The sequence below is a fragment of the Brienomyrus brachyistius genome, chromosome 3 (genome assembly GCF_023856365.1).
Source record: "Brienomyrus brachyistius isolate T26 chromosome 3, BBRACH_0.4, whole genome shotgun sequence".
Taxonomy (NCBI): Eukaryota; Metazoa; Chordata; class Actinopteri; order Osteoglossiformes; family Mormyridae; genus Brienomyrus; species Brienomyrus brachyistius.
Window position 1 is genome coordinate 25,402,816 of NC_064535.1, and position 27,444 is coordinate 25,430,259.

The 27,444-nt window shown below is 45.9% G+C and overlaps 1 protein-coding gene across 1 annotated transcript in view; it reads left to right on the forward strand.

Moving 5' to 3' along the window:
• The first annotated feature begins 6,011 nt into the window (after window positions 1-6,011).
• ptn (pleiotrophin) overlaps window positions 6,012-27,444 on the forward strand; it is a 32,436-nt gene continuing 11,003 nt past the window's right edge. Inside the window, exons 1-2 of the mRNA XM_049008384.1 lie at window positions 6,012-6,144; window positions 27,001-27,095. Coding sequence (XP_048864341.1) covers window positions 27,002-27,095 — 94 coding nt within the window. The 5' untranslated portion in view covers window positions 6,012-6,144; window position 27,001. The remainder of the gene's footprint in view (window positions 6,145-27,000; window positions 27,096-27,444) is intronic.

Below are 27,444 nucleotides of genomic sequence, written 5' to 3' on the forward strand. Positions count from 1 at the left end.
AACTCACTGGTGGGGCGATTCATTTCATCTGCTGCGTGACAATATGTGAGCAGCTTAGCGCTATTAAATTTGGAGAAGGTAACACCTAGATCTAAGCAGACTGCAGGAAATAAACATGTGCTGTTGGGTGCTGGAAAAGAATCCATCAAACTCTTTGTGTTCAAACAGAAAGGACAGTTTTGCAGTGATTATATGCTCAATGACTAGTATTATTACATACACATACTTTTGAATGGAAACAGGCTGCTCCTCTGAACAGCCAATCATGTAGCTGCAGCTGAATACACACCACGCACAGATAGGGCCAGCAGGTTGACTTACTGTTTGACCAGGCATCAGAATGGCTAAGGAGCCTCAAATAAGTGATTCTGAACGTGGCGTAATTGTTGCGCCATATGTGGCAGTTCCACTGTCTCACAAACAGCCGCCCTCCTGGGATTTTCACACATGACAGCCCCTAGAGTTCACAGAGAACGGTGCAATAAACAAAAATGTCTAATATGATGCAGTTCTGTGGCCAATCTCACATTATTAACAAGAGAGGTCAGAGGAGAAAGACGAAAAGGGAATTAAAGTTAAAAAGAAGACCACATGTGTAAAACAGTTCAGTACGACGATGCTGTGCAGTGGTTTTCTCTGAACAGTCAACCCGTGTACCCTTGAACGTGAGTTAATACAGGGGTGGGACCACAAGGGCACTGCCCCCAGCTGATTGGTCGCTGAAGTTCCCTGTCACTCACCAATTCGAAACATATCATTGGTTAATGGTAAGGCTGGTCTGTCTGTATGAATTATGGCTCTGTTTACACCCCCCACCTTAAAAAATCCTAGGATCTCCCCTGCCCTCGAAGCAGTTCTAGAGGCATTGTGAGTGCATACATACATATGCACACATACATACATGTAATCTGATGTTTTTGTGGGAAAATACTACTATGTCAGCTGCATTTTGGGAGTCAGTCTAATGACATTTGGCTCGGTCTCTGGAGAATCTCTTGGCTTGTAGCATCGCTTATGGGTATAAAGAGAATCTGTTGTGTATCTTTGATTTATCAGGGTTTGGAGGTCCCTTCTGCCGCCGCCCTGGTAATAAAGTACAATAACAATAAGAAAATAACTCATTCCCACCATCCATACCCCTGAGATCTTGGTCTAATGCGATGAGCTGACAGTCCCCCCCCCAGTTCATGTTAGGCAATGCGTGGATGGTTGGTGGGGGCAAGATAGATGAAGTGCTGTCCATCTGGGTGGTAGGAATGGGCTTTCAAGCTTTTTGAGAGGGGGGGTGGGGGTCCCTCTCAGTAAATTGTTAATGATCAGTAAGTTTGGCAAGTGGGGAAGGGGGGGTGGTTCCTTTATAAATGTCAGCCACCAAGGTAGGGGGTTCGTAAATTTTGCCTGAGCCACCATCCCCCGTCGAAGGGGGCCTGACTCTCGCATTTGCGTTCGTCTGTTGCACGGCCTGTCAATCACTTCGGGATGGTGGGCAGGGCAGCCGTGGTAGACGGGAGGAAAGGCGGACGGTCACAATTTCGTTCACCCCCCCCCCCCCCAGTGAGACAGCCAGGGACGGGATATGCATCATCAAACCTCTGATGCCATTTTTTTCTCTTTAGAAAACATGGCCTGCAGTGACAGGTGAGATGTTGCTCATCCATAGGAGTAAATAGAAGAGAAAAAGATTTTAATGGGTTACACAGCACCTGATGGATGTCATGCAGCATCACTGGTGATGAACTTGTCGTGGGTGTGTTGGGAAAAACTACGACTGAGTAGGGGGTTCTGCATTTTTATCACCAGCTGTTCAAATATAAAATTTTAACTGAAGGTTTATGGCTTTTTAATGAATCATAACTTTCGGTTGAAGTTAAGGGGGATTGAAGTACCTGAGTTCATTACTATACATTGAATGAAAGAGCGATAAGAAAAAGCATCATGTCACTTAATTAAACTCACTTGAGTATGAAGCCGTGACATGCTACTTTCGTTATGCTCTTCCTTGAGCCTTGAAATTTATGGCTTTTCATCACCAACAGCACTCCCCCCCCCCCCCCCCCCAAAGGGCAACATCCCTCATGAAGAGAAGGGGGATATATATATGTTACCAGGGAGCACATCAAGAAAGACTCTTCCGATGAGACTGCTTGGGTCATACTGAGGTGGCTGCCTTGGGTTGGCCAGGGAAGGGGACGGAGCTGATTGGCTGGCAGCAGTCGAGTGGAAAGAACTACAGCATGTGGAAAGAATTTCCCATTTCCCTTAACTTGGGGAAAATGAGCTACTACATGGAACCTGACATCGATTACAATGGAGCATAACAGAATGGTCACAGAAGATTGCCTTGTAAGCTGTCCGCCTGGACGATCTTCTGAAAACAGACGAAAAAGCGTCTAGCTGGCTCTTCTATAGACGTGTCTATAATTACACACACAAGAGGTACAATAACGAAAACTCAGCTCATTGGTATACAATTGGAAACAGATGCTTTTAGTTGAATAACCAAGCATTAGTTGCCCACTCCTGTTAGAGGCTGACCTTCTGGTTCCTTGTAAAGTTGTGTTAATTGTTCCCACTTAACCTTGATTGCTTTGAAAAACCAGCAGTCAGGTGGTTTCACTTGAAGTCAGCTGACACCCTTGACCTCATTGGAGGCCCATGAAGATGGTGGGCGGAGTCACAGTGAATTTTTCTATCCTGCGCTATTATCGCTGCTAATACCTCCCTTCCTCCCACTCTTTCTTGTTGTCCCATTTCTTCATCTTGCTCTCATCTTCTGTCTCTTTCTTTCTTTCTTTCTTTCTATGGCTTGCTCACTCCCTCTCTCCCCTGGCCAAGCTGTCAGCTCAACGGGAATCGCATCACGCCCCCAAATGTACTGACAGATGCCCCAGAGGAGGGATAAGAGGTACAACAGTGTGTGTGTGGGGGGGTATTTTAAGTGGGCTAAAAATCGTTGGCTCATCGCTGTCCCGTTGAGCCCCAGTTTAGATCCAAACTAACACTGACGTGCTGGTCTTAGTTTTTGTCTCCGCTGTGGGATGTGATCTTGTGATGCCACAATCTGTTGGTTACAAATCCTGGGAGCCCCTTATTTAATATAATAATATTTAGTAACACTTTACATTAAGTGCACCTTCATAAAGCATTCATTATGCGTTCATAGAACATTCATAAGCAGCATGCAAGTACACCTTAACATCCAAACATCCCTTAACAGCTTTAATATACTTTAGTAACAAACATTATATGATTATACAATTATAATGTTTGTTATTATTATACAATGTTTGTTATTAATGTATATTGCAGCTATTAAGGGATGTTAGGATATAAACGTATACATACATGATGTTTATGAATGTTTTCTTAAATACTTAATGAATACATTATGAAGGTGTACTGAGCGTTTTACAAATGCAATTTGAAAGCATTATGATGGTTCAGTGGATGTAAAGCGTTAACTAATATTTAATATATTATAATGCTGTGCATGACTGAGTTAAAATAACATATGTGGGGCTCCTTATGCAGAGTCACGGCATCACCCTCTTCGAAATCTTGCCGAAAAGAGCCAACTCACAAGGCCCTCTCTGTCCTTGGACCCTGCCAGCCAGGAAATACATTCTGTACAAGCCCCCGTCTGGCAACATCACCCCCCTCTAGTAATAATCGCAATCACATTTCGATTCACATTTCGATTTGCGGGAAAAACAGGTTACGGCGATTCCGTCATCCCTCCTCTTCACATTCACCAGGGGTAATATTCTCAGTCCTGCCGCTCTCTAGAGATCGCCGTTATTTCTCGAGGCGAATTGCAGAACTGTGGAAATGTGACCTGTCTGCTTCCTGGGACGTCGCTCGAGTTTCCAGCTTTCTGTCCTATTACATGCTAAACTTTATTTCGGCCTTTAAATCTGGAGTTTGGTGGCTGGTAAAAAGTCAAAAAGATTGGTGACCAATACTCTGAGCTGCAAGTTACTTCATTTAGCGGGTTGTTAGAATCGTAGCGGAGCACGGGCCTCATTTTATAGGAAGACGTTTAATTTAAACAGGACTTTAAGTCACGCTGAGCACCAGCATTGCTGGCCACTGACTCTTGAGAAGCAGTCAAAGGGTTTTTGTTTTGTCCCATAAAAAAGGAAAAGAAACGGGCATTGAATTGGGGCGACATTCCAGGTCCCGTTCCTGTGAATTATCCCGCACCACATAAAATGCAAGTGAGGCCGGAGAGACACAGTAACATGGCGATGGAGGAAACAGATGGACGTAGTGAATAATTCATACACGGAATATGAGAGGGAAACACGAGACAGGCGGCTCCACCAGAGACCATGAGTCACGCCGACGGCTCCCCATTACATACATTCCTGCCCTAATTAATGTTTGGAATCTGCATGAAAACTGCGAGAGAAGTGCGACATAGCAGGCCTGTTGACATGGGGGATTTTCTTTATATGTTATACGCGTGATCCATCTTTTCATCCACAAGCGCGATCAATGCTCTGGCAGTCGTGCTTGGACCTGAAGACGGGCACGGCCAGGCAGGCTGGGCCAGCACTATATACGGAGCCTAAAATGAGTTTTTTTTTTTCAAAATTATACTGAAAAATAAATTCAGAAGGAAAGTGATGAAAACAGACAGTAAACCTCATACTAGGGGTTATGGGCAAAGGCATCTGACTGGAATAAGTCTCACTGGAATATAGATGTGTGTGTGTGTCTGTGTCTGTGTGTCTGCGTGTCTGCGTGTGTGTGTCTGCGTGTCACAAAGCAGAGGAAGCAACAGCATTTTGAGAGATGAGAAGTACAGTGTGTTCACCGCTGATGCCGACGTGGTATGTGAACAGCTTATGGAAGCACGTATCGATCAACCAAGCTGTTCATGGCCTCCTGTCATCAGCCACAGTACTGGAGTAATGGTCATCTGCACTTCTCTATGTAGAGGTTATATGTTCTCCCCATATTTCATGTGTTCTTTCCAGGTTCTCCAGTTTCCTCTTGCGGTCCAAGAAATGCATTTAGGCTACCTGGTACCTCTGTGTTTTTCATACTTTGTGTGTGTGTGTGTGTGTGTGTGTGTGGGGGGGGGGGATATGGTGCAGTGTTTTTACCACACTGTGGGGATCAAATATAGTAAAACCTCTTAAACCTGTTACTTTTTAGTTTGTGGGACATGTTTCGACTTCAATTTTATAAAAATCTCTGAATACAACCAAAACACTAAAAACTTGTATTTTGTGTATTTTGTTTGGTTACTTATGATTAAGGTTAGGGCTGGGTAGGGGTTGTCATTTTTGGGATTAGGGTTTTGCCCCTAGAAATTGATGCATGGCTCCCACAAGGATATGAGTAGAGGTGTGTGTGTGTGTGTGTGTGCCCTGCTTTGTGCCCTGCTTTGTGCCCTGCTTTGTGCCCTGTGCTTCCCAGTCCCTGTGCTGTGGCCCCACATTTCATAAGCGGTTGGAAAACATGATTTTCATTACTGCTGCCTGAAGCATCTACTAATTGTATGTAATTTATAAAATTTGCAGATCTGGATATTGGAAGCATTCTGGGTACTTTTGTTATAGGGTACAACTGCAGATCCCGGCTGGGATTTTTGCTGGTACCCCAGTTTTCGGTGTTAATTGTTAGGTTCCTTGTGCTGCCTAAGAGCCACTTGTAAATCCAGACGACGTGGCAGATAAACATGGCCATTAATCCCGCTCATCTCAGCAGCCTGGCAGCCGTCCATGAATTTGTGGTTACCCATTTGCGGATTTTTTTCCCCACTTGCTTCCTCCCCCCCCCCCCCCCCACATTCCCTCTCATTTCTTGGCTGTCACACCCTAGCCCCACCCCTTCTTTCCCCCCCTCCCACTCCTCCTGACACACCTCTTCCCAAGCAAAGTGGGGTGTCCCTGGAGTGACCTTTCTGATAATGAGCTTCTGGTCACGAGTCGTGCTCGGTGGGGGGTGGGGGGTGGGGAGCTCTCGGCACGCCGCGCCCCCGCCGCCGAAGAACAGCCCCATTCCCAGAGCCCCCGTGGAAAAGGCAGCCGAGAGGAAGAGAAACTGAGGGGGGTTAAAGAGGGACGAAAGCGGCAGAAAGGAAAAAAGAAGACTTCCACACGCAAGGCGCAGCTAGCGGACCTCTTGCCCAGAGTGAGTACCTCGAGTCAGGGAGACGATCGACCCGGGCGGGAGGGAAGGAGGGCGGGCTTCCGTGGCAGTCGTCGAGTCTTGCTAAGTTCCATGACCGGTGCAGACGAGAGTGCAGAGGTGAGACTCAGGCATCCTTGCATAGCCCCAAGGCTGCAGATTCAATTTCAGTCACGATCAGCAAGAGAGAGCAGCAGGATGCTGGAATCCTCGGGCCGATTCAGGTCTCCACAGATCGCTGTTGGGTCCAAACCCACCGTATCTTTTATCCCACAGGTGCTACCCGGCGTTTTCTTTCTGGAAGTCCGTTTAATGTCTCAGACCGAAGGGAGCGTGCTTTAGAGAGTTGAGAGAGAGCTGAGGAGAAACTGAAAAGTTTCACTTTTTTACTTGATAAAAAATCCCGCGCCGTTCTGAACATCTGAGCTTTACTTGAATTTTATGAACAAAGACATGATGAAAAATTTTTTTTTTAATAAAATCAGTTCCATAGAGATATATATTTTTTATTTTAGCCTCACCACGTATTTTTCTAGATTTTAAAACAAAAATATATGAATCGTCTTAACAGAGCAGTGGTCTGGAAATGTACAGAGTTATGACATCTTGGAGATCGCTGGAGATGATTTTTAAACAAATCATTAAAAACTACCAAACTTTTCTTTTGCACCATCATGTGTAGCCACACAATGTCTCAGATAATTTGGAAAGTTTCTGCGAACCTGACTAGTCAATCTATTATATTCTATTATAATTCTTGTCAAAATTTCATAACCCTTTGCTTTATTGCATTGGTCACTTTCTGGAAAGAGTACATTATTTAAGAAGATGGTGTTAGCATTATGCATTTAGGCAAAAGTATTTTTTATGCTACCTGTACATCAACATGCGAGTTTGTATGCATGTCTTCTTTAAAAAAACAATAAATGTCTCCACAAGGAGTGATACAATTTGTGTCAGGCCGGACTGGAATGAAAAACTAACAGAATCTGTATTGTTGCTTTACATTTGTAATGGGGGAGACGACCTGTGGTTGTGTTGCTATAGTTATATGTACCCAGGCCACAACAACTCAACCCTGACCAGCAGTTACCCTCTGCAACCGTGTTCCTACTGTGCAGTAAACACACTCGATGGGAACAGCTTTGCTTCTTTAGCTCAATGCCCTCTGAAAAGGCCAGTAAAGAAGATTAGGGGCTGGTGATTCAGGGAAGAAGTGAACAGTGGAGTCAGCGATAATCTGAGCAAGGTTGAGTTCACTAGAGATGCTGCTGGCAAAAATCTAGGTGGAAGTGTTTTTTTTTTTCTCTCCAAACATTGAAAATTCCAGTATAACAGAGTTAATCCAAACTCGGTTTCCTTGGGTAAACACATCTTCCTTATTGACTGTTCGCTGACTGCTTACAGAAGCGTTTTTGATAGGGCTGCTGTAGGACTTTGCCGCGTATATCTATAATGTCTTGTGAGATCCCGCGAACGTCATGTCATTTCCCAATCAAAAGGCCCTTCTGTGCAGGAGGTGCACCTCTTCAAAGGATGACCGGAAAAGGAGCCATTCGCCAACAGGGCTGTGGGCACGGCTACCCTGAGAGGCTGCTTTTGGGATGCCGAACGGCATCCGGCACTATTCACAAAGCCCCAGAATTCTCCTCCGCGGACAGGCAGACGCGCTCGTGTGCGAGGCTTCGGGGACAGGGTGCGCAGCGGGTGGGGGGTGGGGAAAGCCAGTGAAGACAGCGGGCCCCCGAGGAAACAGGGGGACCACTGTCAATGGGGGCCCATTCTGAACATGGCCGAGATAAATCGGGGGTCAGGGGAGAGAGAAAGAGAGTGGTGGTAGGGTAGGGAGTATGTGTGTGGGGGGGGAGGAAGTGCACAAAGACTTCCACATTGAATTGCTGGTTTCTTCTTGTGCTGGAGACATTGACCCTCTCTCATGTGAGCGGAACAGAAAAGCCCTTGATGGTTCTGCGGCCTCCTCTTGGAATAGAGCCAGTGGCGATGGCTGCCAGGGATTGGAATCACACAGAGGAACAGCTAATGTGGACCACAGGGAATCGCAGGAGTCTCACCAGGCTGTTAGCATAGAAGCAACATAGCAGCAGGCATAGGGTAGCATTTCTGCGCACAATATCACCAGCCTGAGAAGTCCTGCAGCACTGTACCGCATCAAGTAATGGCCTGCTGTTAGAAACATTACCATTTTCGGCTGTAAATTTAACCTGCGTCTGCATAAGGCATTCAATGTTCAGCCATTGCGGAATGAGAGAAGAAAAAAAAAAAAGGTGGATTAGGAATAAGTGATTCCAGATTCCAGATGGTAACTCAACCACGCTCACGACATTTAGTGCACATGTCGTATAAAATGCCGTCCACATGCTACAAGTGATGATGTCATCCCCGGAACCACCATGAGCTGTATCAGAGCAGCCCAGTGAAAGAGACTGAAAGAGTGAGAGTGAGAGATTTACCACTCGGGGTGACTGTGGAAATCTTCTCCCTATTCACTGAGGGAACAGTGAAATCAGTCAGGCTGATGCTGAAGCAACCAGAACAATTGAAATGTGTTAAAACTTCCCCAAAGCAGTCCTGGGTGGGGGGGGGGGGGGTTTGGAGTTGCGTGATGTGTGTGCAGCCTTTTTAGAGCAGAGAATGACCTTTGAGTACTGTGGAGGGCCCCCCTTTGTCAATGGAGTGCCGAAAGCTCCCTGAGTCCCACCTCTCCATCTTCGCACGCTCTCACCGATCCTGCAGGTTCTCATGACTGAACGTCTTCCGACGAGACATTGCAGTGACTTGCACAGGCTATGTTCTTCAGCCAGTACCAAGCCGACCCTCCAGAGATGTCCCAAAAAGAGGACTGTTCTAAGTACAATCGAGACAAATCCGGAGTCTGCACCAACCAATTTTAACCCACACAGGACACAGCCTGCAGTGCTTGGCACCGGTCCTCATGTCCCGGGTGTGAAAGGGCTCCTGTTTGCACACGCACAGCCTTCTGCTCTCCGCCCAGGTGCTCTTCCTGGCAGGGGGCCCTAATTGTCAGAATGGACTTATGTTCCCAAACACACCATCATGTCCCTTATCACCTCTTATCTTTCTGTTAAGCCTATCAGCTTGCATCTCTGCAGGGGCCCCGAATCCTATTCACGCATCGCAGAGAACCCAAGATAAAAGGTCAGGGGCAACATACCGTGCTCTGATTGGCTGATCAGATAGAATGACTTCAATAGAATGTAAACAGTCCTGCATACAGTACTGTGCAAAGGTCTTAAGCACTCAAAGAAAAAGATGCTTAAATGATCTTCATATTGGCGTAAAACTATAATATGTCTGTCAAAGTTTAGCCGTTTTGAAACCTCTCTGACAGTCACCCCAGTGTTTGCAGTGACCATCCAATACACCCAATTATTCGTTGACTTGACTGCTACACCATCTTATTTGGCCAATCAAGACCTCATTGAGTTATTAATCTAATTAACTTAATTAATGAAGCGAGATGGTGGTGGAATTTAACAAATACGTGGAATGGCTGAGGTGCCCCTGAGGAGAGGTTTGGGACCTGAAGCGGTGATCAACTAGTCATCCAGCAAGATATCAGTGATTTTTTTGTAGAACAGGAGAAATTATTATTATTATGTTGTTATGTATAGTTTTTTGTGTTACTTCTTTGCACATATTCTAATGATAATTTGTCTTTTTTTACGCAAATATGCACAGATAAGTGGCTGAGAAACATAACCTTTGACTGCTTAAGACTTTTGCCCAGTACTGTAATACTAGATGCTGCACGTGAAGCTCACTGGGCTGGGTAGCAAAGGTGGGCTCCAGTTTGTTTCTCCCATAGGTTGTTCTGGATATGGAAGCTGTCCCTTCGCTTCACACTCAGCCTGGTATGTTTGTGTCTGTGAGCTAGAGCTTAGTGACCTGGGTGCTGTCGAGAGGGTTGGGTAGGGAGGGGGGGCTTGTTTTTGTTTTTCTAATGAAGTCAGAGGCACCTGAGTCATCAGGGACCAGCAGTCCTGGGTGCTTGGAGGGGGAGGGGGGGGTGGTAGAGAGAGGAGCAGGCGAAGGGGGCTGCAGCAGGGAGATAAAGAACCGCACAGCTGTGTTTGCAGTCCGCCGTTCCGCGAGGTGCTATGGAAGAAGAGTGATTATTCATAAGCTAAATTATTTAATGTGCCTGTCTCTGCGAGGACGATTCAGACACATCTTCAGCGGCTCGTGATTTGTAGGCAATCTGAATGTTTTAGTGGCTCAATCTGAGGATTTACAATCTATCTGAAAAGAACTATGTGACATTGTGATATATCCCCACGTAATATAACACAAAGCTGTACAAACATAAATGATAATCCTCTGTGACGGATCGCGATGAGTTAATTTATGCGCGGGTGCGCGCGTGAATATAATTTCCTCTTTTAATATTCAGTTATGTAGTCATATATTCCAGTTTTAATTTTGTAAAGACCGTCACATATGACAGCAACATAATCACTAACTGAGGAAATCAGTATATCAGTCATATGAACACAAAATAAACACAAACTTTATCATGTATTTTAAAATCGCACATTATATTTATTATAGCTTAGCTAACCCTGTTTATTGAGAAAAATATATGAATAGGTATTATGTACGTATGTATATATATGTATATTTAAAATTTATTTATTCTTTATTTAGGTTAAGCGCATGAGGATTCTGCTGCAGATCTTCATGAGATGCAACCTCGGTTATTTGTCAGTGTCAGTAACTGCTCAGTAACTTTCAGCATCTCCACTGATCCACCAATACATGTTTCCCCATACATACATGCATTCATATATTACTGCTGTTGCAGTGTAGGGTCACTGCGACCCTGGAACCAGTGTCCGGAAGTACAGGGCACAATGCAGGGGTCACTGGATGGAATGAAAGTGTAACTCTTCATGTTTATTTTCGAAAACACAGTCCTGACTAGCCTTGGACTCTCACTTTGGCAAACTGTATGCTGTATTGGTTATATGCAATAACACAATACTTAAAACTGCAAATAACATTTATAAACACAGATGCAGATAATGGCTACATAAGTACGCATTCATCTTTAAAAGTGATACATGCTGCAATTCATTGTTGTAACAGCGCAAATGCGTAGTTATATTATGTGCATTTGGGCTGCTGTGACTAGATATTACCATACATTTTAACCTTAAGTACGAATTAGCATATAAAAGTTAAAATGCAGGGTAATTTCTTGTCATACAGGTGAGAATGCACATAGAATTTGCACTGGTACAACAATCGTTTGTTGCATGTATTGCAATTATGAACGCATACTTGCGTACTAATTATATGCATCCCTGTTTATAAACATTAAATGGATACTACAATGTACAATAACAAAAGAAAGTATCTCATATACCTTTGTAGTTGCACCAGAAGTTAGGCAACTTTAAAATAACATAAAATAACTGAGAAGAAACTGAGTGTGTTCAGATCTGTGGACCTAATGAATGTAGCCTGAGTTTTGATTCCAATTACCAATCAGCTGCACTGGGACGGTTCGATCTACCCCGGGGAGTGGGATGCATAGAGGTATTGAGTTTCTGTGTACGAAATAGCAGGCTGTCTGTTAATCAGCAAATCGGCCCACTAATGGGCGTGAAAATCGTATAGTGCAAACTGAGGAGAAGTGTAGATTCTGTCAGCCATTTTGTTCCTCAGAGACGACGTATGGATCAGGAATGACTCAGTGGTCTGTAAACGGGCTGGTAAATCGACACGCAGCTCTGTTACTGGAAACTTCCTTATGCAGTCGCAGGAGCTCGTGTGGTTCTAGGCAAGTAATTTCATAATTTCACCATGCAAAATTGCAGGGTGGGCGGTGGAGGGGTTAAAGGTGTGGATTCGGGGGGGGATGACAACAGTAAAGGTTGTCGAATGGGAGGAGGGGGTGGCGACGGTTAAAATTCACGACTGGGGGCGTGGACAGGGGGGAGGCAACGGTACAAGATGTCGACTGTGGGGGGAGAACATAGAATCTGTCACCGTCCTCACGGATGCCAGATGGTTACACTAAGCTAGTAAACAAACACCCACAAGCTGCATGTATTTCCCCCGTTTCACAGGAAGGGATAGGAGAATGGGCCAAACTCCACGCGACCGGGCCCGCCACTTGATCCGGATGCTCGGAACATATGGTGCGTTGACATGGAATTGTCTGGAATGACCGAGAGTCGCTAATGATGTTGCTGTGCGGTTGGTGCTCAGCCTTCAGTGAGACTCTAATATGGCCAGGCGCTCAGGCGCAAACCCCAAACTACTTAGTGTGCTAATTGCGGTCTTTGTCATAATGGGCTAGCTAATTGAAACAGTGAGGGCAGCAGCACGGAATAATATCTTAATAGCCCCGTGGAGCTCTGCTTCCAGTGAAGACTAGAAGGATGTGCTGTGATGGCTTTCTCATACATACGTAAACTTATCGAATAAACTTATGAACTTATAAACTTTTTAAAAAAAATCAAGTCGAAGGATTGCCGCAGTTGCTACAGGGGAGGCTTAGCTGATATGAAATTTCCAGTGGGATGTAATCAGGTCGTGTGACAAACTCATTCTCCTTGTTTTTAGGCCGCCCTCTATGCCTCGGGGCTAAAATCTGCCGCATACGCTTTGATCTGACCCTGCTGCCATGAAAGCAAGCTGAACATAACTGTCAAAACAAACTATGCAAGGAAGACACTGGCGGGAATGACCGGAACCTAATTCGTGTGTTAAACCCGTGTTTCCCAACCCGGTTTTCAGGGACGAGCCATGTTTTTACTCCATCCCAGCTCCAGACCCATCTGAATCAAGTATTGGGTGTTTGTGATTGGCTGGGAGCTGGGAAAGAGCGAAAACATGGACCGTCTGGGGGTCCTGAGGAACCAGGTCACAAAACACTAGAAGAAGCTGCTATGTTAAGTTTGGCGCTAAGATTCATTATGACCCGGTGTTCTAAGTGAAAAACAACTGTGGGGGTGGAGGGGGGGTCTCCAATACACAATGACAAATTAGCATTAGGTAAATTAGCATTAGTGTAACATTAGCTTGCTGTTATTGGGGGTTGCCTCCCTCTGTTTTTCAACTATGCCATTGAGTAAAAACACACATTGTTGCAGGGGCACTGTAGAAGGGATGGGGGGATTTAGGATGATTCTGGGGGGCCCTGAGTGACAGGGACTATAACCCTCTGGAGTGGACAGCAATCATATTGTAGAAACCTGAAAAAAAATGCTGACTAAATCTGTAATCTGTCTTCCTTTCAAAACATCAGTTGGCAGAAGTATTAAAGTTTCTAAAATTAGGTTAAATCGGCAAAAAAGTAAACCATGTCACCTTTCTTTGTTTTACCTGCATCGGGGGGCGTGTAGTGCCACCCTCACCTGAAGATCGCTATTCGCTTTCTAAATAGCTGCTTCAGCGCGTATTCAAACCACATTCACATGGTAATTATATGAACAACGCGACGTTGAAACGCGATCCTGATACATCCCCATCAGCGCCATAAAAGGGGGGCGGGGGGATGTGGCCAGGTGTGAATGGCTCATGCATATACATGAAAGATGCTACATATTCAATGAAAGGAGGCCAGAAATAGTGACATGAGTTAGGTTTTTCTTATTTATTTATCCAACCGAATGTTGCAACTGCACCATTTAGTCATCTTCATGTAGCCAAGACTTTGGTGATCAGATATCTGGGATCAAAGCAAACTTCCACCATTGCTTCCACTATGTACTTTTATAATGTTTCTGCAAGTGTTCCAAACTGCATTTTGCAATGTCTATACTTTGATGTCAAATTACAAACTTCACATAAATCTGACATATTTACAAAGTACACTAAGATTAAGATGAGTTTAATGCCAAAAGAAATACATAAGAAATAATTTATTTGCCATAAATTAAGTTTATGATATTGAATGAAATGTGTGACCATGCCCCAGTCAGTGAAAGTGTCTTCCCTACCCCTAGACCTCAGAGGGTTAAAAAACTGGAACATAATTGGGTTGGGCTGGGTTTGAGGCTCATAATCATATGCATATGCTTTCAATCTTGGGCGGGGCCCCTCTGCAACGCACAGAAGAAACACACGTCAACAGGTCAACATGTGGTCCTCAAGTCTGAAAGGCATCAGAATGGAACAGCCTCACACAGCCACACAACCTCGGGGAGCTCAGAGCAGCCTCACACACCCTCACACACCCTGGAAGAGCTCGGAGCCGACTCACACATCCTCACACATCCTGTCCTTCCCATTCTTTACCACACTAACAATGGCCTACACTGTCCCATGTCGGCTGCAGCCATTTCACACTGTTTTACATGCAGCCTGGCCTCCGGGAGAGGCTCTGGAGCGCCGAATCGAGAGGAATCGCAGCGACACCATTTAATCCCTGGCTTCGCCCCCTCCGATCCGCTCGGTTGCTTGGTGACCCAGCAATGCCGCAGGATCGCGAGGCCCGCGAACCCATCTCGTTGCCCGCAGGCGTGGACGGGGCTTTGTGCTGGTCAGCAAAGACCTCCCGGCTCTGCTCCCACCGAGTGTTGCCCCTCTTGTGCTTGCACTGCCCTGCAGCCGTGAGCCGCACACTAATATGATGCGATGCATGTTCTCGCCAGTGCGATGTTGCAGTGCCTCCCATCACAGCAGCCGTGCTGAAAAAAAGAGTGAAAAAATACCACAGGCATGTGTTTGGACACCCCACAATGACGTTTAAGTTTTACATCACGTTTACATTATGATTCATTGATAGGAATTGGTTTTGTGTTTGTTAGATTTTACAGCTATTTAAATAGCTGATTATTTCCCCCTCCCCCATATACGACAAGGTGTTTGCTGAAGTAATTATGCTTAAGTAGGCTGATTAAGAGCATGTCTCCGGGTATTTGAACCCATATCCCCCTGTTCCCCTGACCACCGGCAGTCATTAGCTCGCTGTGGCAGAGGTGAGGATTAACGATGGACGTGGCAGTAATTAATTTCACACTTTGCTGGCGCAAGGGGAGCAACTTTTAAGTACGTGCAGGACCGGAGAGGCCCAGTAGGTGGCGTGCGGGGGAGACTTGTGACTGGCATGCATGGCCACGGCCGAGAGGAGGTAGCAAATGTGAATTAGCTTCAGCGTCCGTCGCAGCTGTGGGCTCACACTTATCCCCAGGGAGTCACATTAGCGCTAGCATCGCAGTGAAACGGGTGTATCTTTATTTAGATGTAGATCAGATGTTGCTGGAACTTTAATTGAGATATAAACAAACAAAAAAATGGTAATTTGGTTTGCGCACAAACAGGTCTCTAAAAAAATACGATTTATGCAAATTTATACACACGCTCACAGAAGCAGGTAATCCTCTTAATGGAGATTGCATTCCCGGGATAAAGGGCCGCAAATTCCTTGAACAGGAGTAACAATGAATGGAAGTGATGGGAACAGGAAGCATGCGGGCAGGCGAGCCGAAGGGTGCCGAGCTGAAAGGTGACCGCTCTCATCAGGCGAGTTTACCGCGCGTCCTTTTTTGGTCCCTCGCAGCATGTCGGGGACAAGACGTGGCGGGTAACCGTGCACGGCAAGCGGGAAATTTGGCGTATGAGTGTCGGAGGCTCCGCATGTAACCCTGTGTGACGATGAGTGACTCTGCCAATCTGGACCGGTGACGATCCCCCCCCCGGTAAGAGAGATGAAACGCAGGATTCGTCAGGGATGTCAGGTAGCTGTACTGAAAGACGGCTTTGCTTGGGTTGGCCGATTTACGGCGCGGCTGCAAAGCAAGGGCGTTTACTGACACGTGCCACTCGCAGCTCGGAGGGTCGGCAGAGGCACCGTGGGCTGGAACCACGGGCAAGTCGGAGGTCCAGGCACATTATCGGTTGCTTACAAAGGAGGGCAAACACACAGTATTTTTACCTACAGTTGGGGGTGATACTATGGGCGGCATAACAGTGGCCATAATTGACACAGAGAGGCCAACCTTATCATTAACCAATGCATTGTTTTAAAATTGAGTGACAGGGAAAGGGACCTTTCAGCTGGGGTGAGTGTGCCTGTGTTCCCACCCCTATATATACCCCTACCTGCAATCATTTCTGTCACCTGTGTGTTGCTGTTTTTGCAAATACATCAAGGCTTACCGTGTGAGAGTGACAAACACGGGATAATTTGACGCAGAACACCCAAAACTCCCTCGACCCGCGCGCCTAGCTGTGGGAGGAAGCGAGGCTTCTGTCCGCATGCGTCACAGCTACCGTCATGGCTGCCCCCGTTACCCCACCGATACCCGTGGGCGTCTGCCAGCTTCAGGGAGGTGAGGTGTCTTCAGTACCGCACCTGGCTGTTTCGGTAACCCCATGCAGCATAACGAGGAGAAACACGAGGAAACAAAATGAACAACCAGGAAAGGCGACCTCCCGGACAGCTGCCGGCGTGAGTAATGGGCGGCATTTGGTGGAACTGGGATGCTGGTCTCAGCGATCCGACCGTAACGGCAAACGCTGCTCATTATAAATGATGGGCAAGAAACCTGTTATGCCCAATTACCGCGATTACCGCATCACAAAGACGAATAATGAAACGTGTCCGATTTGCATCGGGCTTTGTGCAAAGCCGAACCAGATTTATGCAAGATGTCAGAACACTTTATACTATATTGGCCGGCTGTAATTTATAACGATGCTGCCGGAGAGGGAAGTATTGATGAACAGAGAGCCACAAAGAGAGGTGTAAGTGAGGCTTTGGGACGCTCTTCATCACACATTGTTCCTGAGCTTGTCCTTCCCTAACAGCGATGCATCACATCACGCTGCCATATTTGAAGCTCTTGAAGTAAAACCACATCTGTGATGTGGCCAAAGCTTTTTTTTTTTTTGGTTTTGTTTAGATCTGACTTCACAGGAACTCTTCAGAAAATCATCCGCGGTCTCGCTGTGAACACGACACAGCTTTCGTCCAGCCTTCCGGGGAGGACACCTCGTCCAGAATTTATTCGGAAGCTGCCCGGGTGGCAGGTTCTGCCTGCTGACGCTGTCGGAAAAAGCGAGACGAGTGGATGTCTGCGCACGGCTCCTCCACAGCTGGGCTCACTTATGCGGGAGTGGCGAAGATGGCAGGACTTCACAGGGAACCCTGTAAATCGCTGGAAGGCAATGGAGACGTGACCGGGGCACAGTGCACAATAACAGACTGGTCCTTATTACCAGTGACCAGCAGAGGGCAATGTGCAGTAGGTCTTCTGCGAAAAAAATGCATGTATAAAATATGCATAACCTTTGTTGAAAATTAGCATCTACTTAGCAAAATACAGTGGCATATCCGCCTGTATATGGACCATCTTAGACGCCAATCAAACAACGTTAAACCTGAAGTTCAATGGCTTTTCTAGAGGCTTTTTTTTGTGGACAAAAAAAAAGTAATTGTAAACTGCGCTCTATTGATATGTTTTGTTCTGTAGTTAGAAAACATTTCGGAAGCTTATAAATGCAGATGAAAAATGAGAATGGGCCCATCTGAGACTCCGGAGAGAAGCGGTACAGCTGCATATTCCTCCTTATGCGCCGTAGGATTCCCACGACGGCAATCGCAAAGGTCGTAAAAGTTTCTTAATTAATTATGTCCCAACTCTCACTAATCAGATATTTCCATCCTTTTCTTTGTGTTCTAACAAGCAAATCCCAAAGGAGATCCAATTATATAACAAAAAGGCAGTGTTAAAAGTGGCCGCCTGGCATTGTGAACATATGATGTAACATATAAACGTTGTGTTTGTGGCATGTTAAGTGATTTTTTTTTTGTGGTTAAGAAGCATGATGAATTATGGGAGAATAAATATATCGCTGGCTGGAGTGACGATTCCAGCTCGTCCTCTTACATAAGGCCACCGGCGCTCCTGAGAAACTGGCATCACCGCTCTCCTTTCGGCCCGTTCCATAGGCCTGACAGTTCATACGTATCCCAAGGGGTGTCTTGTAATGAACTTGCTTTGCGTGGGAGGAGGGCACGATCTTTGGGGCGATTAAGGCCTCGCAGGGCCCGGCGGGCCGATTCGCCCGGCTTAAAAGAGTTACGGCCGAGGTGGAAATTAATCACGGGCAGGGGGGTTTGCCAGGAGCGGGAGTGCGGCGGCAGGGTGGTGCGTTCTGGCGCGTGTGGGCGAGCGGGTCCGGCGGGTTCGGCTGACACTGCGACGTTTTGATTGGAAGGTATGAGGTGTTATGTTTCCGTGCCGACGGCGCCGGGCTGTCACCGGTTTGCTGAGCCGCAATTCGCATTCTGTTATGGGGGTGCCACAGTTCAGAGCCCCCCCCCCCAATTCGCATGCACCAGCAGAAACGGAAACACGGAGGTGTCCAATTAAACTCCACAAAATCATAGGGATATAAATGCCGAGGGGAGGAGAGGTGCAAACGTGAAGGAAGGGCCAGTGGTACTTCTGCAGAATCCTGGGGGGGGGGGAGGGACAGGGTGGCATTGATGTTAAAAAGGTGAGGGAGGGGTGCTGTAGTGGGGATGTGAAGGTTCAGACATGCATGTACCATACCAGTGGGGTGGTGCTGATTTGGGAGGGATGCTATAGACGTCAGTCATCTTGCCTGAACTGGGACGTGTTTATCTGCCTCTCTGGCATCCCCGCCAAGTTTGATTGTCAGAGTCTCCCTTCGCCTACGTGAATGTCAAGGCCGTCACCTCCGGGTTTCACGCTGCGAGTCTGGGGACGAGCACACATTCAGAACTCCCCTGAAATCCATGCGTTGGAGCTCATAGCCGTGCGAGACACCGACCCTCACTCTCAGAAGGACGCTTCTCGGATAGATTGGAATTCAGCCGTAAAGGGTTTGCCTCTGCCTCCGTGCTCGTTACTGTAGGGTTACGTCTAGAAATTCAGAGCCAAAAGAAAGTGAGAGAAAACAACATAATTAATATTTAATGCCATTTACTGTCCGCGCTCCTAGGAGGAAGCTTTGAAATATGCAAAGTGGGAAGACGTATATGAAGCACTTTGTGTTACATGTAATACATATTTATCAGTGTCTCGAGTCCTTCAGCCTTCCTCGCTTGTTTCGGTGGCTTTTAACAGCACCGAGCCAGCTGCCTAATCTGCCCGTATAAATAGGTGTGAAAGCGCTTTGGGATTATGGGTCACCAGGAGCATCAGCTGCCGGCTTTGCACATTTACCCCGCAGCTGCGTGAGCCTCGTGCCTCCAGTGTGAAACGCCGAGCCGCGTAACTCCGCACGCCGCTTACGCACTGTCGAGGGACCGCGGACCCTAGCAGGGAGGAGTTATACCGGTGATCTGCAGAACGTAAGGTGAATGGGGGAAAAAACGGTGGGTGTGTTTGCCGTGTCGGACCGTGAGGGCTTTTCCATCTCGTACCCTCACGGTGGGCGTGAAAAACAATAATGGCGCTGATGTCTGGCATAAGTCCCCAGCATCAGGAGTGAGACGTCACCATGCTGGGATCCAGATTGATCGTGAAATGATGAAGAAGTGGGGGGTCAGTAAATGCTCATCCCCTGTCTCTGTTTTGAAAAGGAGTCTGCAGAACATTAAACATTTAAACTGTATTGATATGCTCGCCAGTACCCTGACATGCGGGGCTAGATTGGGATTAAATATCGGCCCTGGACTTTGGGCCCCCCCCAGAATAAATTTTGCCGAGGTCTTCCATGACACGAGGTCTTTTACCGAACAGGAAATCTTGCCAGTCCGGCTCTGCTGACCAGGATAAGTGGGTAGAAGTTGGATAAACAGATGGATGGATGGATGTAATGATGTATTCGAATCTAAAGGGTTCACAGAAGATCACATTGTATCTGTAAACACAGAAGAATCAGCCGATGAAGGGTTTGACACCAGGGGTGAGTGAGGTAGCATCTCCCTTCATAGGGGAGGAAGATCTCCTAGCTGCCAAGTCCTCAGACTCCACACTCCTCTGCACATTTCCCCATCTCGCCACTTTCAAAGGCAGCAGTGTGGTATGAGAGGCAGGGAGTTGTAATGAGAACACTTTTAATTAAAACAATTCAATTACACGACAGACAGAAGCGCCCGTGATGCGTGAGAAAAGCTCTTCCACGGACATACTTTAATGAAAGTGTCCTGCTGCGCTCTCAGTGCAGGGCGGCCTGATTATTCGAGCAGGCCTGTTTGGATGAGAGGCCCTAAAAGGTGCTCAGATAAGGGAGAGAAGGGGACAGAGGCGGAGAGCGGGGAGATGCAAGAGCGCAGAGGGGGGAAACGTCATCATGGCACCGCGGAGACAGAGACCGGGAAAACGTGCCGCTCTTCTGGTTCAGGGATTGACTGTAACTCCTTGCATCACGCCTCAATGGATACGAGATTAAACGGGGCAGGAGAGAAAATGAATTACCACATTTTAGCACCTTCAAAGCTTTATTCAAAACACATTTTTGTTTGGCTGTTTATTTTACGTTCTTTTTAATCTGCGCATCAGAGAGTGGCCGTCCCTTGATTAGAATTGGCGAGAAGAGGATCAGACAAAAGCTTAAATGTAAAATTTGTTCAGAACTCTCCCGTATTTGGCCCACGATGGTATATTTAGCATGCTGTCTCAGAAATCCGTAACCATATTCATTCTGAATGATTATTTGTGGGGCCTGTGTTGTTAGACTAAATTCAGGTATAATTATCCTATAAGCAGATGTTATAGTCACGCCGTGGGTGCTGCTGCCATTCAATTGGAACGAGTACCGGGCCGGTCTGGGCCACTGGAGTATTCGGGCCAGCTAATCTGCAGACCTGTGACTGACCGTGTTTAACCTGTGACAAAAATACATTAAGCAGGACCAGCCTCCTGTTCTCACCTTTTACCGAATTAGTCACACACGGCCGATTTTGCATTCATGAAGCAGGGAAGCATTTTTAGGTTCGAGGGCCATCTGCAACGCGATTGGCTGCGACATGCTCTTATAGCTGAGCATGGAGGCCATATATGGTGAGTCACCTGGTTCAGTCTCAGCAACATCTCCTGTGAAAATGCGAGCGTGTGCTCTGTGGCATACGGCCCCTCTCACACTGGTAGGAGTGCAGTACCATAGTGCCAGTACCAGTGACTCAAGGCTTTTCCCCCAGGGAGTGCAAGGTGAGAGAGCCCAACCAGTCATTCATCCGGATAAATACATCTGTAAAAAAACAGTAAATACATTGACAACTGTTGCCTCACACCTCTGGGACCCGGGTTCGAGTCTCTACTATGGCTTTGTTTGTGTGGAGTTTGCATGTCCTCCCTGTGTTGTCTGGGGTTTCCTCTGGCTGTTCTGGTTTCCCTACCCAGTCTACAAGCGTGCTGAGGTTAATTGGAGTTACCAAATAGCGTGTGTGAGTGTGCCCTGCGATGGGTTGGTGCTACATCCTAGGTTGTTCCCTACTTTGTGCCGATAGGCCCTGAACCCTCCGTGACCGAGATTAGGAGAAGTGTTTACAGAATATGGCTGGATGGATTATTACTCAATGATATGACTAACACAAGCCACGTTTTCAGATATAACTTTACAATGCAGCTTAATTTTGATGAACTTAGTATGTTCCAATACCATTTTCATCTGACCAGTAGGGGGTGCAATTGCACCCCTGCATCCTCGGAAAAATTGCCTATGTACAGTACTGACAGAATGACTCACTGCCGGGGATTAGCTTTGGAATACTCGGATGTGTTGTCCGGACTTGAAGGAAAGGACAATAGTGAGCTTATCCACGTTGTGTCAGCCACGAAACGAAGTGACGTCAACCAAAGGCGGCCCTCGTAATTGTCAGGTTGTGTTTTTTTGAGCTGAGTGACGAGCACTTTCCTCAGGTGTCCCCCATGCCTATGAAGGTGGGAATGCTTGAGATGCAAGTGGGACCTGGAGATGCAGGCCTGAGACAGGGTGTGGGTGTTTTTTACGGCACCACGCAATCTGCTGAACGTAATGGCAGTGCTTGTGCATAATTTGATGTTTGTGATTTCAGCTTTTATCAATAAGCGGATTCTGTCTCCTCGGCAGTGCTGTAAAAATGCCGTCGCTCTCTGCTCAAGCCCCTTCTCCCTCTCTCTCCCTCGTTTCCCCTCATTAACTCCTCCATTATGAATGTGTATACACCCACTTACCTTTTCATGCAGTGATTTTTCAGCCTCTCCTGCACTTTACCAATTGGAGACCCCCCCCCCCCCAACCCCCACCCCATAACCTTCACAAACTTCCTGTGGCCTGACCTACATGCCTGGATCTGGCTTATTTCCCATATATGTCAGATCTATCACCCAAAGCCTGGAGACTCCAGTTATAAGATCTTACATCTGTATACTTGCAGTTTATCCATAGTTAAAGTATTTTCCAATACATGGATTCTGTGCAGGTGTTAAAATGACATTACTTAAAGATGGGTCAATGGGATGATACATTTTCAAGGTCAATACTGAGAAGTGCATGGTGAATATAGTCCAGTACAAATTATGGAAAGAAGACTCTCTGAAGCATGGAAGGAAAGCAGGATGCATTACAAGTAGCAAAGTGACTCTACTCCTGACCAGTTAACAAAGTAATGCTGTCAGGACTCTCTGGCAGGGATGACATGAGATCAAATTGATTGTTTACTACAGAGGTCAGTCCTGTTATGGTATTACTATAAATCATAATGACTCCCAAAGACCTCTTTCTTCGCTCATTGGCTACAGGCACAGATATTAACTGAGCGATTCAGATATATCATGGCTGATTTCTGACATCTGTGCGATCCCAGCTTGATTTGACAGCACAACAATGTAATTCTGTTGAGTATTGGGGGGGATGTAAGAAATGATAGATGGTTTCAGAGCAGCTGGCAAATTTCGTGGGAGAGGGATTATGACTGAAGAGATTCGATTCTGTGGCTTTCTGTCGGGCACTGCTGGGCAGCCTGGGGGCTACAGAGCAGCCTTTCAAGATGTCTGCCTGACTCAGAAGTGCTAAATGCTAAAGCTGAAATGGAATTTCAGCAGCTCCTCGTACTCACTGACGACTCCCCGGCTGTCAGGGCGCCAGAAATTGTCCATTAAACTTTGCAGACAACTTCTTCATTGTTAATATAAAGTGGCAGCAAAACGCACAGCGGCAAGACTAGATACTTAAACGGGGTCTCCTAGCTGTGCATGTGTAAGGCAGTACTGCAGTTATAGAATTCTTTTCGCTTATATTCTTTGACTGTAGGGGGGCGTAGGGGTTAGTGAACAGCCCCTGTAGCCGAGCAGAGTACGGAGTGTCATTTCCAGCAGTGGATGACATTGTTCCTCCCACCAAAGTACTGAATTTCTTGAGTGAATATCATCGGGAACGACAGATGGACTCCTCTGCTTTTTTTAAAACTTTTCTTTTAAGTTGTTCTGTTTAGAACTGTTTCATTATTGATCTGCAGCTTGCCTCAATCTGTCAGAAAGGGCCACATGCGGAATATTCTGGGTTAAGTTGAAATTTGCATCCTCAAAATAGAATGTTGCCTTTGACTTGTACAGTTCATGCAGATGGTAGAGTTTTTGAACATAGCTTAGTTCTTGCCAATATTTCACTTCTTGACTAAAGTACAGTTCATGACTATAGTACAGTTCATGACTGTAGTATGGTTCATGACTATAGTACAGTTCATGACTGTAGTATGGTTCGTGACTATAGTACAGTTCATGACTGTAGTATGGTTCGTGACTATAGTACAGTTCATGACTGTAGTATGGTTCGTGACTATAGTACAGTTCATGGCTACAGTACAATTCATGATTATAGTACAGTTCATGACTGTAGTATGGTTCATGACTATAGTACAGTTCATGACTGTAGTATGGTTCATGACTATAGTACAGTTCGTGACTGTAGTATGGTTCGTGACTATAGTACAGTTCATGGCTATAGTACAATTCATGACTATAGTATAGTTCATGATTATAGTACAGTTCATGACTGTAGTATGGTTCATGACTATAGTACAGTTCATGGCTACAGTACAATTCATGACTATAGTATAGTTCATGATTATAGTACAGTTCATGACTGTAGTATGGTTCATGACTATAGTACAGTTCATGGCTGTAGTACAGTTCATGACTATAGTATGGTTCCCACTGAAATCTTTCCCCAGACTACTTTCTTTTCTACACGCAGCCTTAAAAATCGAGAACAAATAAGCACTGAACAGCAGATGATGACTCTTTTAAAATCAACCCTCAGAAAAACATCGACTGGGTTGAGTAATCATTCTCAAAGTCATTTTTTTTTTTACAGAAATACGGAGGAAAGCCAGCCCTTATTCCTGTACATGAATTTCATTTTCCCCTCCAAGCTAGCACTTTAGTTAACCAAAGAAACATGAAGGCTGAATTACCTGCACTTTAAACTGTGTTTAACTGTGCTTCATTTATCTGCCGTTAAAACCTGTTTGCTTATACATGGAATTCAAGTTCTTTTTCAATAATAATCATTTGTTCTTGAAACTCATTTTTGTCTAGTTCATTCCCTGAAGGAAAGAATGGGTGGTGTTGAAAGAGATGGGGGCGGGTTGTTATTACCCTGCAATTATGGTAAGGGTAGGTTAGCCAAAATATCATGACCTCCTTATTTGTACGGAAAGAGGAGTTCACACGCACCGCTAACGTTAATTGTTGGATTCTGAAACTAATCAGCAGCAGCTCAAAGAAGAGCTACAGCTATTGAATGGATGCAAAGTCATTATCAGTGTACTGTTTTACCGCAGCTTTATTGCTGTTCAGGGTTTTAAGGAACTCCTTAAGAATATGACACATTATGAAAATGCCTTAATAGCTGAAGTGGGTAGTTAGCCATTAGCAGCCTACGTGTTTTTGCGCTCATTTCCACAGGGGCCTCTAGGGCTTTCGGGCCCCATGAAAGCATATCGTATGGGGCCCCTAATCCAGACCTATCCAACCATGTGCAATTACCATAACCATTCACCCCAACTTCAAAACCCATTTAGTCTATTCAAAGCTTTTAGAACTTTAATTATTTCATGAAGCCTTGCTGAATCTGCATGTGTGCATGACGCACTGGGGCAGAACTGATTTAGATAGCAAGCATGAATTACGTTAGCGTTCTCCAAGTTCAAGCTGAGTGAGCAATTGTTGCCCTCTCTTTTTTCTTTCAACATTTTGTTGTCTTACCTTCTTTCTGATAACCCGATTATAGCTGTGGCATTTAACTCACACGCTTGGATTCACGCTGACTTCTTCGAACGTGGGTAGGCTAGCTGATATTGGCTAACCAGTGTGTGGTGAGGGTGAAGGCAGGCCTGAATCATTCCAGCTAAAATAGAGGGGGAGTATGGAAGTTGTCTGATTTGCTTCTTTTGCGAAAGAAAACAAGAATTTCTTACGTGTAAATAGTAAATAACGTATTCTGCAAAGTGTAATGTTGATATCCAATAAAAGGATCCAACTATCTTCTGTTACTCAGAGGTCCTTCCAATCATCCTATCTCCACCCCCCCATCCCCTCCACCCCTTTACGATGCCCTAGATCAGGGGTAGGGAACCTGATCCATGGAGAACCGGTGTGGGTGCGGGTTTTTGGGATGACCTCTCAGTCAGCCAATAATAAAGCAGCGATTCTCAACTCCAGTCCTTGGAATCCACTGTTATTGGTTGATTGAGAGGCCATCCCAAAAACCCGCACCCACACCGGCTCTCCATGGATCAGGTTCCCTACCCCTGCCCTAGATTATTGCTCCTGGTCTGAATCCTAATACATGAGATTGCAAGGACCGAGTGAACCATTGATGTTAGCAAACGGCCTCTTTGTCCTTTTGACCTTTGACCTTTTGGTTCCGGTGAAGGCCACATAATGGAGGTAGACATACTTCAGAGTGGAGAGTTCCAACGATGCTGCTTCTGATGATTCTGCTCAAAAAAATTAACAAGCATTAATGAGCAAAATTAACTGACTTTAAGAAGGAAAGGTAGTTTATATAGGCCTACTATTTACATAGCAGAATATAACTGAGCAATAGGAGGCGGGACCAAGACATCTGATTGGTTGATCCCACCTCCTGTACAATCTGATTGGTTCAGAGAGACAGCCAATCATTTTCCTTCTGTCCACAGAACATTTTTGTGTAAGTAAAACTACCACAACCGGAATTCTCAGAGAGGCCATACGCTGCATAAATTCACCTTTAATACTACATGAGGTTGGTAACAGAGCATTGGGAGGGTCTTGTAGCCTTCTTCCATTCTGAGTGGTCACTGAAGGGAACTTTATACATGAGTGGATGAGGGCAGCTTGGATGGGAATCATGAAACTGGAGTGGGGAGCCAGCTTTTGTCAACCCTAAGGGACTCATATTCACAGATCACTTCGCTCTTCGCTGCATCGCATCCTGGACGGTCGAAATGAAGCTAAGTTTTGAAGCCCCGGACTAAAAATCGTGAGAGTCTTTGTGTGTGGTTGTGAGGAGAGTCAAGCTGGCACTTAATTAAAATTGACAAATAGAAATGATTCCTCTCTGGGGTGAGCCTTAATGGGGGTTTGAGCGCAGTGGCACAGTGGGTAAGAGAGTGAGTCAAAATTGCTCAAAACTCCTGCGGGGTACTTCTTTGGTGTTCCTGAGGATATCTCCCAGTTGGGGGGTAGGGGGGTACAGAAGGTATACACATATGCCAAACTATCGCCCCTCTTGGGACTCGTCCATGCACAAAACCGGGCTTGAAGTACTGAGGCATGGTGGTGTATGATTACCCCCTGGGCGCTGACCGAGGATTTATCACTGTCAGCAGGCAGTGTGCCTGAGTAGTTCTCAGTCTCTGAGTAAACTGAAGCTTACCTTAAGGCTGTTGGTTTGTGTCCATCTCACCCTGCCCCGCAACAGCATGCAGACACAGCGGGGCTGGACTGCAGTGGTCATAATGGCCTTCCTGGTTCTGACAGCGGTCCTGGCTGAGGCGGGAAAAGCAGAGAAAGCAGGTGAGCCGTAGGATGACTGCAGAAACTACTACTACAGCATGATGATGACTTTGTTGTTTGGGAAATATACCTCTTTTTTTGTTAAGCTGCACTTTGATGTTCTCTCTACATAAAAATATTAGTAAGTAATTTCCTTTCTTAAGAACAATGAAGTATATCATACCATACCATACCATACCACGCCACACCACATCATACCACATCACATGATACTGTACCATACCATACCACACCACTTGATACTGTAGTGTACCATACCATACCATACCATACCACACCACATGATACTGTACCACATCATACCATACTGTACCACACCACATGATACTGTACCACACCATATCATACT